General features: G+C 47.5%; 1 protein-coding gene across 6 annotated transcripts in view; it reads left to right on the plus strand.

The window, feature by feature from the left end:
- Positions 1 to 17,460, plus strand: part of LOC122371535 (titin homolog) — a 100,820-nt gene that overhangs the window by 1,838 nt on the left and 81,522 nt on the right. For all 6 annotated transcript variants that reach the window (XM_043347922.1, XM_043347923.1, XM_043347917.1 and 3 more), the window contains exon 2: positions 15,424 to 15,546. In XM_043347922.1, coding sequence (XP_043203857.1) covers positions 15,529 to 15,546 — 18 coding nt within the window. In that variant the 5' untranslated portion in view covers positions 15,424 to 15,528. The remainder of the gene's footprint in view (positions 1 to 15,423; positions 15,547 to 17,460) is intronic.

Below are 17,460 nucleotides of genomic sequence, written 5' to 3' on the forward strand. Positions count from 1 at the left end.
ATCACGGATCTCGACTCCGAGTCGCGTTGTGGAGGGGTGCAGACTGCCGGAGACGGGGCGGGGAAGGGGGGGACGAGTACCCACAGTTTTTGTCGGAGTGGCGTGGCCGTTGGCAGCCGCAGCTGGCTACCGGCCACGGCCGAGCGGTCGGCGCCGTGCCGCTGAATTCTGGTTAGCGGCCTCTGATGGCGCTAGAACGGTGGGATATTTTCAATTTCAGCACACGGAAGACATAGCAAGCTAGACAATGCAGTGCATAGTCTGGCGCTGGAATAAAAAGCGAATGCAATGAATAGTCTGGCGCTGGAATAAAAAGCGAATAAGCTTGGCACACTTCTGCCTTGGGTCCGCCCCAGCGTTTTGTAGTTGCCGGCGATTGTTCAACTGGAACAAATATACAGAAACGTTGAGAAGACAATACTTCAATATCTGCAAATTGAAAAGGAGCGCCATAAAAAGCAGCATACGCTTTCGTTCAAAAGTTAAATCTTTAGTGTTTCTTTAGTTTGTTTCTAAATCTTTAGTGTCAGTGTTTCTGGAATATGGATCCACCGACGAACTGACTTATAACACGTAATTTAGGTCGCCATTTTAGAGTTTTGAAAACATAAGCAAAGCGAAATACTATCCTAAACAAACTGACAATATAACACTAACCATTTTAGGAAATATAGACAGTAACAGCGTCTGTCAGAACATGTTGTCCATGCATAAGCCAGCATAAATGAAACTAAAAATGACAGACTCATATGCACTTTCGCTTGTTTCTTATAAGACGCTTCTCTTTTTTTCGTTTTCCTCAAGCGTGTATTCCTATGGTTACGATAGTGAATAATGACCCCAACACAAGGGACCGTAACACATCAGGCCTTCACAAAGGACCAAAGAAGACAGGTATCAGTTACAGCAAAGGTTAGGATTCCCGAAAAACGACGTGATTTTGGACATATTTATCTGTTGTTTGCTGTACTACCGAGATATGGCTGCGTGTTTTGCCACACCACGACATCTTAAAAGAAATGTTACTACCCATCCACAATATATTCCAACCACAACGTTCGTTTGCATCATTCTACGACCTTCCCACTTCAGCCATCCGCGTCCCTCCATTTGTCACTGGTTAACGAAATGACACGGGCCACTGGGGTGCCCTGCAGCGGAGATGTAGAAGCGCACGGTGGTACTTCGTCTCCTGTCGGCGACAGCACTCATTTGAGCGGCACCCAGCCAACTGATGGGGACAGGTGCACAGGCGAACGGTCATAAATTACCACGAGCGCGACGTCTCCTCGCCACAGCCTGCGGGCGGGGCAAAATATGGCATAAGGTGGGAGATGAATGACATTTTTGCCAATGTTTTGATGCTCCAAGGTTTGAAAACACTAAAAAACAATGCCGTGTTTGCTTCCTTGAATGCAGCACTCAGAATAAGCTTCTTCAGAGAAAGCAGGGCTTACATACCTAAGGATAGACCATCGAGCCAAGTCGAATAAATTGATGGATCATTGCCAGTGTGTGTGCCTCCTATACAATCAACACGTACCATGCAACGGGTGTGGGCTAACTGGCCAAAGAAATTAAAAAGAATCAATTATTGAAAACTCCCACCAGTCTATTGGTACTGATGAGGTCAGACCAATGTTTATGGAGCCAGAGCGCAACTTGTTCATTGAAGATGATCAATTTTGTGTAGTTTACCTGGGCTTAGTCATTGATCTGATACAAATATGTCCCCCTTTTATGTGAATAAAAAGAGTAATATCATACGTCAGCTATCAGCAAAGTTCCTCGCCCGGCGTCCACGCCCGGTGCTGCACTGGCCGCTGAGCGCTCCCGCGATGTGCTGCGGGCTAGTCTACCTCTCCAGGCGCCGGAGTGTTGCGGGCCACTCTATCTCTGCAGGCGCCAGCGGCGCGGCTCGCCGTAACATAAAACAGCTTGGACTGTGCAATGAGGGGCAGTAGCTGCCCTCATTGCCTACTGCCCCTCATTGCACCGTTCAATGTTGGCAGTTAGTTATTTCCAGAGGTTAAAACGAATGCTGCACTGCCATTGAAATCTATGATGAAACCACATGTGGCTTTGCGAATTGAAACGGATGTTGAGGTTGTACCACAGAAAATGGGACAAAATTAAAACCGTGCAACCAGGCCACTGCTGCGGCTCACGGCAAAATTACCTGAAATTATATGGCAGGCAACAGATAAATGTTGTAATTTACTGAAAATAACTACCCAGAAACGTCGGATACCATTAAAGCCAGCTCGTATCTAGCCAAAAATGTTTCACAAAGCTCGATCTCAATAATTCAGCATTCAGCTAGCTCTGTTGGTGACAACTGACAGGACTTGCTGAAAGCTGGCAGAACTGCTAGGAAATATGTCACTTGGTCAGTTTTGTTTATCGCTGAGCGCAAGGACAACAATGTCAGTTGTCTTTATGATGCATCGACTCGACATGCATTACACAGATGACAGATAGTATTATTTGTCAGCCCCTTACAATTTTATTTGTTGTTGGACGTCACTCGTGAAATAAGGCCTGTTTTAGCGGTAATATTTTCTGGAAAATAATGGAAAAAGTGCTAAAATTCAACAATTACATTGTGGAGGGAGAGGGAGGGGAAGAGAGAGAGAGAGAGAGAGAGAGAGAGAGAGAGAGAGAGAGAGAGAGAGAGAGAGAGAGAGAGAGAGAGAGAGAAGAGAGGAGAGAGAGGTCTAATTCATGTCCAATAAATATTTTGCTTATGTAGCGCCTTCGCCTTATCTTTTGAGAAACTCTGACAATAACCTCATGTAGCGCAGCCGCGAACGGTACGTCATCGAGAGCTTACATAATCTCTGCGTAATAATCGACCCGCAACTCGGAAACAGATTACCCCCGACATTTCCAATCATCTCCCGGTGTTGGATCTATCATCGAGACTGGCGCATAGCTAGATAAATGGATTGTTTACTGAAAAAGACGAGCTTTTTCAAACAGTTATTTATTGGAAACGGGACCGACGACTCAACAGGATATTGTCGCCTGTCAAAATGACGAAAAGCATCCGCAATTTTTTTCTTCTTCTTCATGTATCCGGCTTCTGCATTTTTAGAAAAGCTTCGTTCATTCAACTGGGCGGAAAAGCGATATTTACCTAAAGGAAGGCAACGGTGGTGTTGATGCTGGAAAATGGCTAAATCGAATAACTGTCATATCACCAATGTTAGTGATTCTTAACTGTCTTCTGCGATCTCAACTGACCAAAATTGCTTAGTTGCACACATGTTGCAAATGGTTCTCACTTCAACCAATATCCTTTTGGTAGAAATGATCTTAGTTTTTCAGTTTTGTTTTAACACTTTTACTTCTTTTACATTTCTGTCTTGTTTCTTTTCTTTCTTTCTTTTTTGCTCATTATCACCAGCACATAAAAGCACCAAGCAATTTCCTGCACCCTTAACTCCTGTATCTGTTTCCACGCACATCACCTGATGCTGTCGTCTCGTTTGCCAAAACGAAAACCGATACACAAGAAAGCTATCGGCTACAGGCCGCGCCTGTAGCCACACCAGTTGCACAATGCACATACCGGCAACAATCAGCACCCAGGTGGTCGATGCCCTCTGTAACGCCCCCTCTCCCCCTCCCCCTCGGGTCAAGCTCAGTGGCAGCAGAGGCGTCTTTAACGTGCCAACGTCAGCCATAGCCGACTGAATGTGTGTATATTTGGCAGCGTGCCAGACGAACTTGGCATGGTGCCAGATGACCCAGGAAACTGAGCGGTGCAAGGTCGGGGTCCAAAGGCTAGGCTGGTTGTGGATCATATTTACATAGTTTGTGTGAGATAATAGCACTGCGGGTCCTTCTTCTACTTCTATGTAACACTCGGCGTCTGTTAGGGGTTGATTTCTGAGAAAGCTGAGATTATTCATTTCAGTTTTAACGCTTGATGCAACTCACGTCGTGCCAGACATCGAGCTTGAGTCGGGTTCTGATTTTTTTTCATTCTATATGTTAAGTGGAATTTAGATGTGAATTTAATGACTAAACTTTTAGCAGGTTTTCTTCCGATAGGTACGAACACAAAACATTACAAAGGTTAGCGTAATACACATCAATCAAATGCCACATAAAACGAATCACATGCCTTCATAGATTCCATATTTTTACGCATGCCTTTGCGATCTTTATCTCACTACACACCTCATCTCAGCATCTTGGAGTCCTCCCCGCCTCTCTCTCTCTCTCTCTCTCTCTCTCTTTCTCTCTCTCTCTCTCTCTCTCTCTCTCTCTCTCTCTCTCTCTCTCTCTCTCTCTCCCACTCTCTTCTTCGTGTCCCACTGAGTTCCTGGACTCCTAACTAATTAACCTCTTTCTTAGAATCGAGAGCCTCGGGGCCACCAACCCCTGCACGGTCTCCAGAGACCGGAACCATGCACCAGTTCGCCCCACAGATCTAACAAAAAGCGGCTCCGCCGGCTCACCTGTGACTCGTGCCAGACAGTCCGTCTGCAGAGCGGTCGCCTGGCCCTGCGGGAGGAGAGGAGAGAGTATGGGAGGATGGTCGGGCTCAGAAGGGAGTGTGAGAGTTGACAAAGACAGAGACGGAGACAGAGACACAGAGGCAGAGGCAGAGACAGAGACAAACGGACGGGGGCGTGGGCATTCGGAGGAACAGGAAATGAACTAAAGGTCAGACTATGTATGTTGACGAGAACAATTTGTTGCTAGATGAACCCAATAACATCGTCAGCTAAGCACACCAGACAGTGCTAAACAAACCTAGGCCATCCCACGGGCGTATAATTAGTTTCATTTCCACCACCGAAGTGACGTGACACCAGAGAAGATTGACGTGACGTCAGAACAGTGCCGTGACGCCTGACCGAGATGACGGCTGTGTGGGCGGTTTTGTGGCCGAGCCAAGTGAGGGGGCGTTGACAACCACAGCCAGAAGACCAGATAAATTGTTGGGCCTCCTGGAACGGTAACACCAGTCGAGCACCAGAGCGCTTCCCTCCAGGAAAAGTCATAAAACGGAACCGAACGGGACCGTCAGCTGCCGGCCGCACGGCCACGAAAAGCGGCCGACGCGACCCCCGCCATGGCATTTGGCTCATGTGCCAGGCGCAGCAGAGCGCTGGCAGCGCAGACGCCATGGCTTGGCTCGGTTTAGAATCCCGACCAGGTTTTTCAGCGAACAATTCACAGCGGCTGCACGAGACCTGCCTTCGAAAGGTGTCTTCAGGCGCGGACTTTCATTACGTGTGGCTGGTTTATGCGATCGTTACGTCTCTCGCCTGGACTTATCTGTGGTCAATTTTTCACCACGCCCGGACGGGTCACCGGCGCTAATCCACCGTATCGGAATCGATGGGCACCTCGCGGCGCGCCCCTGGATCCGACTCTCCGTTTCTCCCACTCAGCAGACAGGAGGACTAAGCGAGCGAAAACGAGGCCAACTAAAATACACCGAAATCAAGAATTAATCTAACGTACACATGCCAACTGGGCCACATGATATGAGCAGACTTTAATGTGCGTGGAATTCAGCGACCACATTTCTAATTGCTTTCATATAAATAGTGCGGGCGTTTCATTTCTCTTTATGGTAAGGTTCAGCAGCCTCTAGCCAGTAGCCCCTGGGCTAGATCCGGTTTTATCAGGCCGGTATCCTTTACTGGTTGCCGAGTCCTATAACACATAAAGGACCGGGGGCAACGACGCGTCACAGCCTCAGGTTGCCATGGTAACGGGGCGAATTCGGCGTGAGGGCCCATCTAATAAATCGCTTTTCGACGCATTTCTGTAATTGGAAAACAGTAAAATTTGATTGATCGGAAACAGAATGAATCATAAATTTCAGGAATTATCCAAGTATTTACCAGGGTAGCCTAATAACATCAAAATACAGTCTTAAACTGAACCGCCTGGGATGTTACATGTTGGCTTTGACGCTTTGACCCCAAAATCGTCACTGGCTAGCCAAAGTGCGTCGAGCATGGTTTACGCTGACTGGTCGGTGAAATATCGATAAATATATTGCCTTTTAGAATGTTCAATGTCGCTGAGAGTGCGAGCGCAAATGTCGCCACTTCTCGTAATGTTGAAAGGCCGGCGCTCAACCCTTACGCTATATATACGATAATAGGTTGCATCACTTCCCTACAATAAAATGCATACAGACCAGCATTACTATTGAGATGCAAAAGAACAGCTATGCAGAAATTGTAAGCATTACTTGCAAAATAAATGTTTTTGACAAATAATTGACAGAACAAGGTCATCTCTGTTTTGACATAGACCCACCACCGCCCTTGGCCCCCGTGTTATTTCAACAGCGACTGTTTGCCGTTACCACGACAGACGTTTGTTTTACCAAACTTCCAAGCCCAGTGACGTCATCACTCTGACGTCATGGTGTCGCAGCTAATGGCGGCCGCCGTGCGAACGGCCGCCTGTCCGCCTGGGGATCCAGATAGAAGAAAAACAATGATAACGAGGTCCCTCCGAGACGATGCACTCGCGAAATATGAGCCTGAGACTCGCGATTCCCGGACGCTGACGAAAAATCGCTTTCTTTGATGATGGTGTGCATATGCTTTGGTGCTTTTGTAGTATTTTCATCTTGTTTGTGGTTTAAGCAGCGCGGTCTTGGGAGAAAGTGAATCTTCCAGTGAAATGTCAGTACTATCTGTTTATCATTGATCAAGCTAAGAGTTTGCATTGCTTTTGAAGGCTAATTGACCGTGTGATGGCCAAGTTCGCTTGTTGTGTACACATAGATATTGTGTTACTGACCTCAAAGGCGGAGATTAATCGAAAGTTGAGCATCAGGGAGATCTAAATAAATTGCACATCATTTAGTCATAAAAACGATGCATTTGCATTGAATATTGCGTAACAGTGGAAAATAAATGTTACTTTGACCGGTAATGATAAAATTGCTTTATCTGTGTTATACAACTGCTTTGATTGTTAACGATTGTTAACGATACAATTGTATACAATACAATTGTACAATTGTACAATTGTACAATTGACCATAATACTGGATTGGTGTCTTCACAGTTTTTGGCGACATTGAGCTCAGGCCTGCCATCTAGCGTGATAATCACCGTAAGCCAGGAGAAAGCCGAGCAAACGCCCTCGCTTAGCATTGTGACACACGGGAGTGTGGTGTAGTAACAGGTTTGTTATGCAATTTTTTCAAAAGGTTATGTCTTTATATGTCAGTAAAAGCGAAAAACTAATCAATTTATGTGCAGGGTAAGTAATAAGATAAGCGGTTCCCTGTTATTTCCTCATTTAAATCGTGAACAGGGAGTTATTGGATACTTTGCCAGCACGTGTCATTCTCGCTATTTTTAACATGTCTGTACTTGGCCTAAATTAAAAAAAAAAAAAAATCCGATAAAGGAAGAAAACGGCAAGATTCTTACAGATAAGGTTGGGACGCCAGTCACGTGATCCTTTTTCTGCTTTTCCCAACCCTACTCACGATTTTCATAAGCCTTGATTTATTCCTTGCACAGAGGTGTTTGTAGTTATTTTATATGCAAAAACTAATTCAATGATATTTGAAATTAACAAACATATTTTACTCGCAATCTCAAACAAAAATTGAGTTTATTCGCGTTTCATTAATTTAATCAGCTGGCATCCATCACCCAGCGTCCTCGATGTAGTCCAACTTGGCGCACTCAGATAGTGTTCGAAATTTGTGACGCTTACTTGTTGCTATGGCGACCGAGCAGTACCTACGATTTTCATTTGTCAATAAGTGCTTGCGGAGCTGCCTCTCACATTTTTGAACACAGTCTTTATGCGTCAGTTTGTTTTACGCGTCATATCTGAAATATGTTTTGTGAGGCTCCAAAACCATTCAATTCATCTACTTCAAAAGAGGTGTTTTGTAACATTTTCTATATGTTTTTTGGGCTTAATTGCTAGCTCCATTCATCCTATATTGCGTGAGGATAGTCATTACTCGGGGACCAGTCGTTGAAAGCAAAGAACAACGACGAGAAGAGGGTCTTGTAAAAAGTCGCAGCGAATGCATTGAGCATTAAATGACGAAAATATTTTAACCCCCCACCGCCTCAGGCGATCACGTGCTGTCACCCACCTGGAAAACGGGAGGACAGCGGGGAAGCCATCTCTGGATCCACCAGTGATCACCAAACGTGTATATTGGTGCTCCATGTCTGATGCTAAGATGCTTCTTACAAGAAGCTGAGTTATATAACACCACCATAAAATTTATATCAATAATTTGTAATGTGAGCATGTATGAAAGACAAGCAGGCGTATCTCCCGGCAGGTATTTTCTTTGAAGATGACAAGAGCTGACTGCTATCACTTATCAGACAACTTATTAATGACACACTCTAATACCTCCTCTCTCATATAGATAACGCATCCTTTGATCATGCTTCAGGATGCTAACATGTGAAAGAAATATCCACTGAACTAAGCAGTACACATCCTACATGTTGAAAAAGGTCGCATCATTTTTCCTTTCTTATTTTCATATCAGCAACAATAACCTTCTTGAAGCACACTCTAACTCAACATTTACATTTGAAATTAAACATGTTATGTACCAAGCCTGGTATTTGAGGCCCAAACAGAAACCACAATGACGCCCAGTGACGGCAACAAAACATGTCTATCTTTAGAGAGCTCCGCTCGCTAGCATTCAACCGTGCCAGATAGCTGAGCCGGGGGTCTTATTCATTGTGTACCTATATTCACAACTCAGATCACATTGGTGGTTGACGTCATCAGGTTCTTGAAAGGCCATGCGTGCGTTGTGATTTATAATAGTGTTTTTAGCTGCGTGAATGCTTATTTATTCGATAGCTTTTGGAATCTATTTACGTGGCCCGGCTGATAAGCAATCACAAGCATGGATGCTGCGTGTCTGAAAAAAATAGACTAATAACACGCATAATGCGGTAGTTGAGAATCCGCTCTCGCTGCTTAAGTACGTCACACTCTAGAGATACGTTACTCTGGGTGGATAGGAAGCAACGCCAAGCCATGAATAACACGTCATCAGCTTTACACGTTTGCCGCCACGCTCGCCCTACTCCCCAAAAATAGAGTGTAATTTCTATTCACCACACACTCGGAGCGTCGTTGGCTTTTCACAGGCGCCGTCTAATCTGAGGACAGCACGAACACAACGGCTCGTGGCGCAGGTAATCAGCTAATTTCCAGGAGCTAATCGTGCCGTCGTATCAGTGGCGGTATACACTGCGGAGATGAGACAAAGAGAGACGCCGCTGGCCAAAGCCGGGTGGCTTGTGGAATGAGAGTGAGGGGGAGAGTCGAGAGATGGGAGAGAGACAGAGAGAGAGAGAGAGGGGGGAGGAAGGGAGAGGGAGAGAGGGAGAGGTCTAAAACGATGTCGAAGACTAGAAGCTGAATTGAAATGCGGTGTTTGGAGGCTGTTAAGCTGTAAATATATGCATCATACAAGCAGTTTCAGGTCTGCATTCTATGAACAATAGCTTACTTGCTTCATCAAGCGATTTTACATGATAATTCAAGTAATAAATGCGACGTGTTATGATAAATTATCAAAGGACAAGGATGAAATATAATTTACTAAAACAATCATCCAGTCCTGCTCTTTTCTAGGATCCATTTAAATCGGGTTCGAGCCGTTACAACGCTCAATTTATGAGACTTGGCAGGGATGTTCTGCAATTGATATAGGGGCACCCGCAGCCAGTTGAAGCCAGTTGAGTGGGATGAACTGTCCGAATGTGAACAAGCTTAGTTTCCACTGATATATTCTTCCAATAACCTGTAATTTCTCAATTGGACAGCGGAGGACAGGGCATGCGCAACAAATTCGCTTAGTTTGGGCTACGGTTATGTCGATCCATCCATTTACTACAAACTTAATTTGATATTGTATTTGTGTCACTTTCTGTTTCCGTTCTTGGCTGCTGTGGCCGTCACGCCTGTCGTGTATGTAATTTCATAAGTGGCTGCACACAATTTATTGTAAAAGCAGCTGCGCCGCCATCGATCTCATAAAGCTTTGAAGTACCAGACGATGGTCTCCCCTGGGACTTAGTAGCGTAATGCGACGCGTTCCGAGTTTTTACGGCGTGAACTGCTGCCTGCGCTACGTTGCCCACTGCCCAGCCTTTGTCCTTGCTGCTTCAATTTTCGAATATGTTTGAGCCAAGAGGAATTTGTGAGTTCGGCGCTACGCCTAACGTTCGGAGACAATGGGCGCTTTATTTTGGCCAAACCTTTACTTGTAAAAAATTCATTCACCAGATGGTACTGGTGAGAAAATTACAAGCACGTAGATTTCTCGGCTCAAGGCGGGGAACCACTGGCGGTCGCAGCCGCTAGCAAAAGGGGGGGCCAAACTCACACTCGCGGGACAATACATTTATCCGTCACCGGAGGGGGGGGGGTGGTGATCGGCTAATTTTTACGTCCACGAGGCGCCGCGCAGTTGGCACTAATCATGGTGTGTCAAAAGTGGAAATAGCCGGTGCGCCGTCTGGCAGCCCGGCAGCCCGCCGCCATAGGGAAATTCATGCTTTTTGTCGCTTTTTCGCTCCCTCTGAGTCACTTGATCTAATTAGAGCTTAACTAGGAACGAGGCGGGTCACTTGGACGTATTCGGGAGCCGAATACGGTGTTTTGGAGCCAATACCTGGGAAACCCTACCCGCCCAATGCGAGTTTTTGAGAGTCTGCATGCCCAAATTAACGTTGAGCGCGGCCGTTTTCGGTCGGTTTTCCCCGACCTTGAGGCGAAATCGCCTTATTTATTCAACCAGGGTAGGCTAATTCGCTTAACTAGGAATGAGGCGTTGAAGAGAATTATTCAAGGAATAGAGCTGTGCAAAAATATTTTTTGTATTGTTAAAACTGTATCCGCCCTCGAACGATAAATATTGTTGACCCATCAGAAACACATCACCTGGAATGCGTTTGGACTTGGCTGGATCTAATATTAGCGAGTATCTGCTAATGCAGTTTCTTGGCTTACATAGTACGCACACAAGCATACATACTTCCTGCCCTTGGTTATTCCTCACTTGAATGAAAATTTTGCTAAGTAATAACTATTCCAAGCAGTTAACAGGTTTTAGTGCATTGCCAATTCGGAACCGTTCAGCGCCGCCAGTCTCCCAGGCGGCGCGTAGCGGCCGCCGCCGGCCGCCGCGCCGCCGCTCTGGCAGGGTGTTTGACTTCATATCTCTGTTGCTAGAAAAGTTGTGGACCGATTCACTTGATTCTTGCATGAAAAGATCCGCCATTCAATTGTTAGCAGATAACGAAAATTTGACGTCAATTGCACGATCCGCTGCCCATATTGTGGTACTGCCATCTATTGACAAGGCTGGCGAACTAAAGCCGGGCGGCTATTTCCACTTTTGACACACCATGTTATGCTCCATCCATGTCATTCTTGCGTGGAATCTTTAACCCGCGCCGTGCTGGTGGCCTGAACTTTCCGCCGAGTGCTGGGGGGGGGGGGGGGCGTTTTCACGCCCCCCCGTCTAACTCGGCTCCTGGGCCACGTAGCGACACGCGGTAAGCGGCAATCGAAAGAGCGTCAAAAATAAGGACGAAAACACTTCGGTCATTTTTTGGGTCAGGTCAGAGGTCAGGTCACCAGAGGTCACCAAAGGTAAAATGTTGACTATTTCAACATTTTGGAAACTGCCAACGGCTATCTCGGGAACCGATAGAGCTACAGCGCCGCGGAAAAGCGCATTCGATAGCCCTTTTACAGACCTTTCTGAGTAATGTCCTCAGATTTGACCTCAGGTCAACGGTTTAGCCTCCAGAGGGCAAAAACTCCAAAAATAGCCGTTTTTACGAAAAACGTTTTTTCGTCAATAACTTTTGACTCATAAGCGCCATGACATTACTTTTGCCAGCATCGTGTTTCTCTCGTCGAGACGCGTCGAATGAACTATTCGTTGACCTTGAAAGGTCATTTTGAAAATTTGACCTCAGGTCAAGGTCATGACCTGACCGAAAAGGGTCATGTTGCATATCAGTCGATCCGTATCGTCGAGCTGAACACATCTGACGTGTTTTCACCGCTCTAGCACGTCTCTATCAAAAGTTATAGCCAAAAAACTGCTGGCGACCGTTCATGACCTGAGATGACCTCAGGGGCACACAGAGGGGTCACAGGTGCATTTTTCCTATTCAGTGTGTCATGTTTACCTATGAACCGATGTTTGAGAGCGTTTTGAACGATATTCGTCCAAAAGAGGCGCATTTCAATTTTCTCCCATTGACTTATAATGGAGAGGTCGCAAAATTGACCTGACCTTAGGTCACAGATATCAAAAATCCGAGATATACATTTTATACATACTGTTACTCATATCAATCGCTGAAAGTTTCAAAGTGATCGTTCAGTCGGTGTAGCTATAGCGAGCCTTTGAACTTTTTCTGAGGTAAGGTCACTTGACGTGACCTGGTGACCTGACCTTGAACGGCCTAGGTCTGAAATTTTCACAACATGTGCGGAAATGATGTAGGAACACGTGTACCAAAAACGGCGGCGCTGCGCGCCGCCGTTTTTGAGATATTTGCGAAAAACCTGAGGGGGGGGCGTAAAAACGCCCCCCCCCCAGCACGGCGCGGGTTAAGCACAATTTAAGGCAAAATCACCAGTTCCATTTCCCGTCCCACGGTGTTTCCACCGGTCGGGCCACTGCACCATGGCGACGGATCGGTGTAGCATATACTGGAAGGTCGGGCACGCGGATTTATGACCTTACCACTATAAAACAATTCGGAAAAGTACAGATACCTACCAGTCTTGCTTTGAACAAGCATGTGAAACCCAGAGAGCATTTTCAGACTATGACATTTACCCCATATAGTTGTGTGGCGGCGGGAGAGAGTAGGTACACCGACCTCTGGAGACCAAAGGTTCCTGGCTTTCAAAATTGGCATCTGAGGGCCGCGCGCAACTCCTGCGGGCTTCGTAACGGCTCTATTGGGGCTCACTCAACCTGCCTAGTCCTCATGCTGAAAAGACTGGCCCTGAGCCCTGAGGATGTCATCAGTCTCTGCCAGCCTCAAGACCCACAACGCCTCATGGGGTCCCGATGTCGAACTATGAGGGAATCTACGCGGGACCATCAGGACGTAAAGTGATCTCGATCAGGACCAACGTAAGGCTGTACAGGAGTCTGCGTAAGCCCTCTGATCTTCAGAAGCCCACCCATGTATGTTTTCACGGAGGCCAGATTAGGGCCCTCAGAGACCAGTACAGGGCCTGCAAACTGCAAAGGCCAGTAGTTTGAGACCATCAGAGACCGATTTTGGTGCTAGGGTCGTCTCCGGAGCGCGGGTTTCTGAACATATTTCACCGGTGTTGAGAGCCCTCGGCTGGCATGACATTGCTGATCTTGTCGTCCACCGTGACTGCTCCACTGTGTTCAGGGCGCTGAGTGACCCTTGCGCTCCGGAGGCGATCCGCTCCCTATTCACTCGGCGAGCCGCTGTATCGCAGCGCTCAACGCGGGCAACGTGTGCCGGTGTGCTGGAGCTGCCGGCTTACCGGCTGTCTATGTCGCGCCGGGCCTTGTCGTACCGAGCGGCCTCGTCCTGGAATCGCCTGCCGCCTGCCACCACCGGCTCTCGAACTAGAGCAGAGTTTTTACGACTTTTAAACTCGACATGTGACTAGCGTTTTGGTATTTTAGTACAATGTGTATGCGTGTGTGTGCTTGTGTTTTATGTTTTTACTATTGTCATTGACTAGAAGCTGACACTAATCCATCATTGGAATGCTTCGCTAATACAATATACAATACAATACCGAGTTGGGCTCTCAGAGGCTAATGTGGGTCCTTACAGGCCAACATGGGGCCCTCAGATGTCAGCGTGGGGCTCTAAAAGACCGGCATGAGCCGTCGTTGGACCCCAGAGACCAGCAGAGGGCCCTCAAAGGCCATGATGGGCCCTCCTCAGAGGCCAATGCAGGCCCTTAGAGGCCGGCATCGAGTCTTTAGCAGCCAGTGAGGGGCCCTCATTGGCACCTAAAGGTTCGTCTTAGGACACCAGAGACAGAAATAAGGCCACCAGAGACCGGTGTGAGACGCTCAGACGCCGGTTGGGGCCCCTGAGGCCGGTTAGGGGCCCTCATAGGCCAGATGTGGGGCTTAAGAGGTCGATGTGGGCTCTTAGCGGCCAACATGGGCGCTTGACCGCCACTGAAGTTCCCTCAGAGGTCAGTGTAGGACGCTCAAAGACCGGTGTGGGAGCTATATTAATAGCTTGGAGTGGGTTTTTTTAGGGGGGTTGTTTGAGGGGGGGGGGCAAATGATATGATGGCCCATTTTATTGGCCTTTGGGGGGGGCATGACCCTGATGCCCCCCCACGCGACCGCCACTGTGTACACATTACACACAGACCTCTGAAATTGCATACTAGCTCATGCAAACTCTAAGCAGGCCCCGGAGGTCCCACGCTAATCCTTAAGAAACCAAGCCGGCATACGGCGTCACCACCGGGCTTCTGAGGTGCACCGCACCAACCCATGAGGTCTTACTTTAGTGTCGTAGAGCCACGCTCATTTGGCAGGGCCCACCCGCCACTGCCGAAGAGGGTCTCATGCCAGCCATTGCTGGACCTACGAGAGCCTCAAGTAAACCCACGCTGATATTCCATATGAGACCCGGCCTTACTCGTGAACCGGTGCCAGCGACGCTGACCGCCAAATTGACAGAATGCGAAGCTGAGCCCACTCATGAGTAAAATTTACGTCCTTTGATGGCGCAAGAAAGAAAATGAAACATACAAAAAGCTTTCTATGACTTCTGCTCGATCTGAAAGGTGGGGCTAAAAGATAGTATGGCCCCACCTTTCAGCACCAAAAGGGGGGCCATGGCCCCCGTGCCCCCCCCCCTGGGACCGCCAGTGCGGGGAACCCTTTCAGGGATGGGACCCTCGGGCCTTGCGATCGAGGTACCTTTTCGTGAATCTTGAGACACTGCCCGTTGTCAGAAAATGCTGGGGCTTTCTGGATGCTACTGTTGCTCCCAGTCTGGATTGTTTCCATGACATGTTTGTTTTTGTTTTGTTGGGTTAGGCCCTTTCGGTCGACAAGACCATTGCAGAGCCGGAAGGATGATAGGATTTAGGGGGAGACATTGGTCTGGGCAGGCACCCTAGTGAGTCGCCGGGGCTGAGCCCGTCCAGAGGACAGACCACCCAGCCCCAAGGCACTCACTGCACCCGGCTACGGGGTGCGCTCCCTCGGGAGCAGCGGTGCCGCTCCAAGGGAGCAGCCCGCATGAGATAAAGTTGCCTGTCCAGCCCGGAAAGGGGTTGTGGCGTGGAGGAGAAGGATTTCAGTATCCTGAGGATAGAAGCACGGATAGGTGGGTTTCCATGACATTTATAATAAAACCTTTATTTCAGGAAACACGTCTTCGATTGACGCGAGTCCTGGTCGTACCAGCGATCCGCGCCAGTGCTTCTACCTAGCGGAGGACCCCTAAGCTGAGCCTCACCGCCGTCCGCCAGATGGACGGTGTGCAGCAGGTACGGTCCTAATTCGTCGACGTTTTGCCGCCCCATTGATGCCGTTTGACATAGGGACGGACCCTGGCCCTTATGGCGTTAGTCTGTAAGAATGGCTGTAAGAAATTCACTGCGCATAAGGTTACAGTAAGACAGGATACTGAAAATTTACTTTGGCTGTAATAGTGTAATATGCGCTAAAAAACAGAGTTACAAATTGATTTTCCATCGCTGACAGAAAAGTTGCCTATCATTTCGCAAAAAGTAAAAAATGCATTGCTGAAGCATGCCGTAACATTTGACTTGAGCTCAATGCGCTGGGGCACCATGTAAATCTTTCACTAGGTGGCCATCGGAAGGCCGTTTCCATTTGGAATATCGGCCCAATAGTTTCTGAGATATCAGGGATGGAAACAGCCACTCCCCAACAGCAGGCAGGGTTCGCCAAAGTCCAACGGGACGACGGTTGAAATATGTGCTAGTCAGTTCAGTAGCAGTTTCATATTCACGAATCTGCTGCTATAGTCTGGCAAACCTAAGAAAGAACGGAGTTAAAGCGCCTGAATCACTTTGCACGTGTTTTGATCAACTGAAATGTATGGTTCGGAGAAATTTATGTGAAAAGCTGTGAGGGAAAATATGCTCTCACAATATAAACGCACATGCATCAACAGCCGTAGCACTTCATATCCGTTCTTTCTTAGGTTTGCCAGACTAGAGTAGACACTAGACAGACATTCGTGGTTCCCAACTATGTTGCTACTGGCAAGTAACAAAAGTTATCAGCCCACTTTTTACTGGGCATGGACACAACAATTTTAGCAACTTTAGCTCAAAGTTGGCCAATATTAGGCTACATGCCTACAACTCGACATCAGTACATATTCCTAAAACAAGAAAAATATTAAATTGCCGTCTCTATGCCTAAGCCCAATATGAATAGCCCCGGGTAGAATCGAGTCTGGGCCATGCATGGGCTCACCTCCACTCCACGAGGTAGCAGTATATTCGGGGACGGCGCGTTTCTGTCTATTTGCAGCTGATTCGCGTATACATGAATATGCTGCTAGAATAACCAACGTCAAGTTATAGTAAAACCAAGGCCATGTATAGTAGGTAGCGACACTGCGCGATTTGTTTACAGCCAGTTTCGATCCCGATGACGCAAATGTGTCGTCACTCGTCACGAGACAAAACAATATGGCAACCTCTAATGAGAACCAAGTGCAATAAGTTCCCGGATGTAGACAGCACTGACGTCACCGGGATCGAAACCAATGACATCAGCACTGGACCTATGGCGAAGCAAAGTGTGACATCAGTGACACTCCCCTGAGTAAAACTGCCGCAGCACGCGCAGCCGATGTGAGATCTGCAGCTTGGCTTGCGTAGGGAGCCAGTGTGAACCCATGTGTAGACATAGGAATTTCTACCTATATATCTGCAGGCATTCCAACATGCATTCCTTATTCTTCTATAACATGACTCAGTCGATTACCAAGGACTATATCATTTATCATCAAATGGAATATTGGATAACATTGTAAACAATATTTGTGGAAAAATAAACGAAAGGCTAGCATACACGCCCATCTTCCCTGAAGAATCGCAGCCGGAAACCTCGAGGAAAAACATTATCTCGTCATTCACCACACCAGCCTACGCAAAGCTTTCATAACAGCCGTTCTGCTAATGTCCTCCCTCAAAGCTCCATTCCTCGCCCACATAGAGAGCTTTAGTGCGTTCGCCCACGTATGCGACAAATGACAAGTCTCGTGGACAGGCGAGCGGTCGAACGTGCGGTACTGTCCATACCACCGTCAGAGGCGGAGATGGCGGTAAATGGAAGCGACACTGGAAACCGAAGTCACCGCATTAGAGAGACACTCCCGGAACCAGTAGAAGAGTCGAGATGGGGTTACGAGACTGAAAACG

This window comes from Amphibalanus amphitrite, unplaced genomic scaffold, assembly GCF_019059575.1.
Source record: "Amphibalanus amphitrite isolate SeventyFive unplaced genomic scaffold, NRLGWU_Aamphi_draft 001255F_arrow, whole genome shotgun sequence".
Lineage (NCBI taxonomy): Eukaryota > Metazoa > Arthropoda > Thecostraca > Balanomorpha > Balanidae > Amphibalanus > Amphibalanus amphitrite.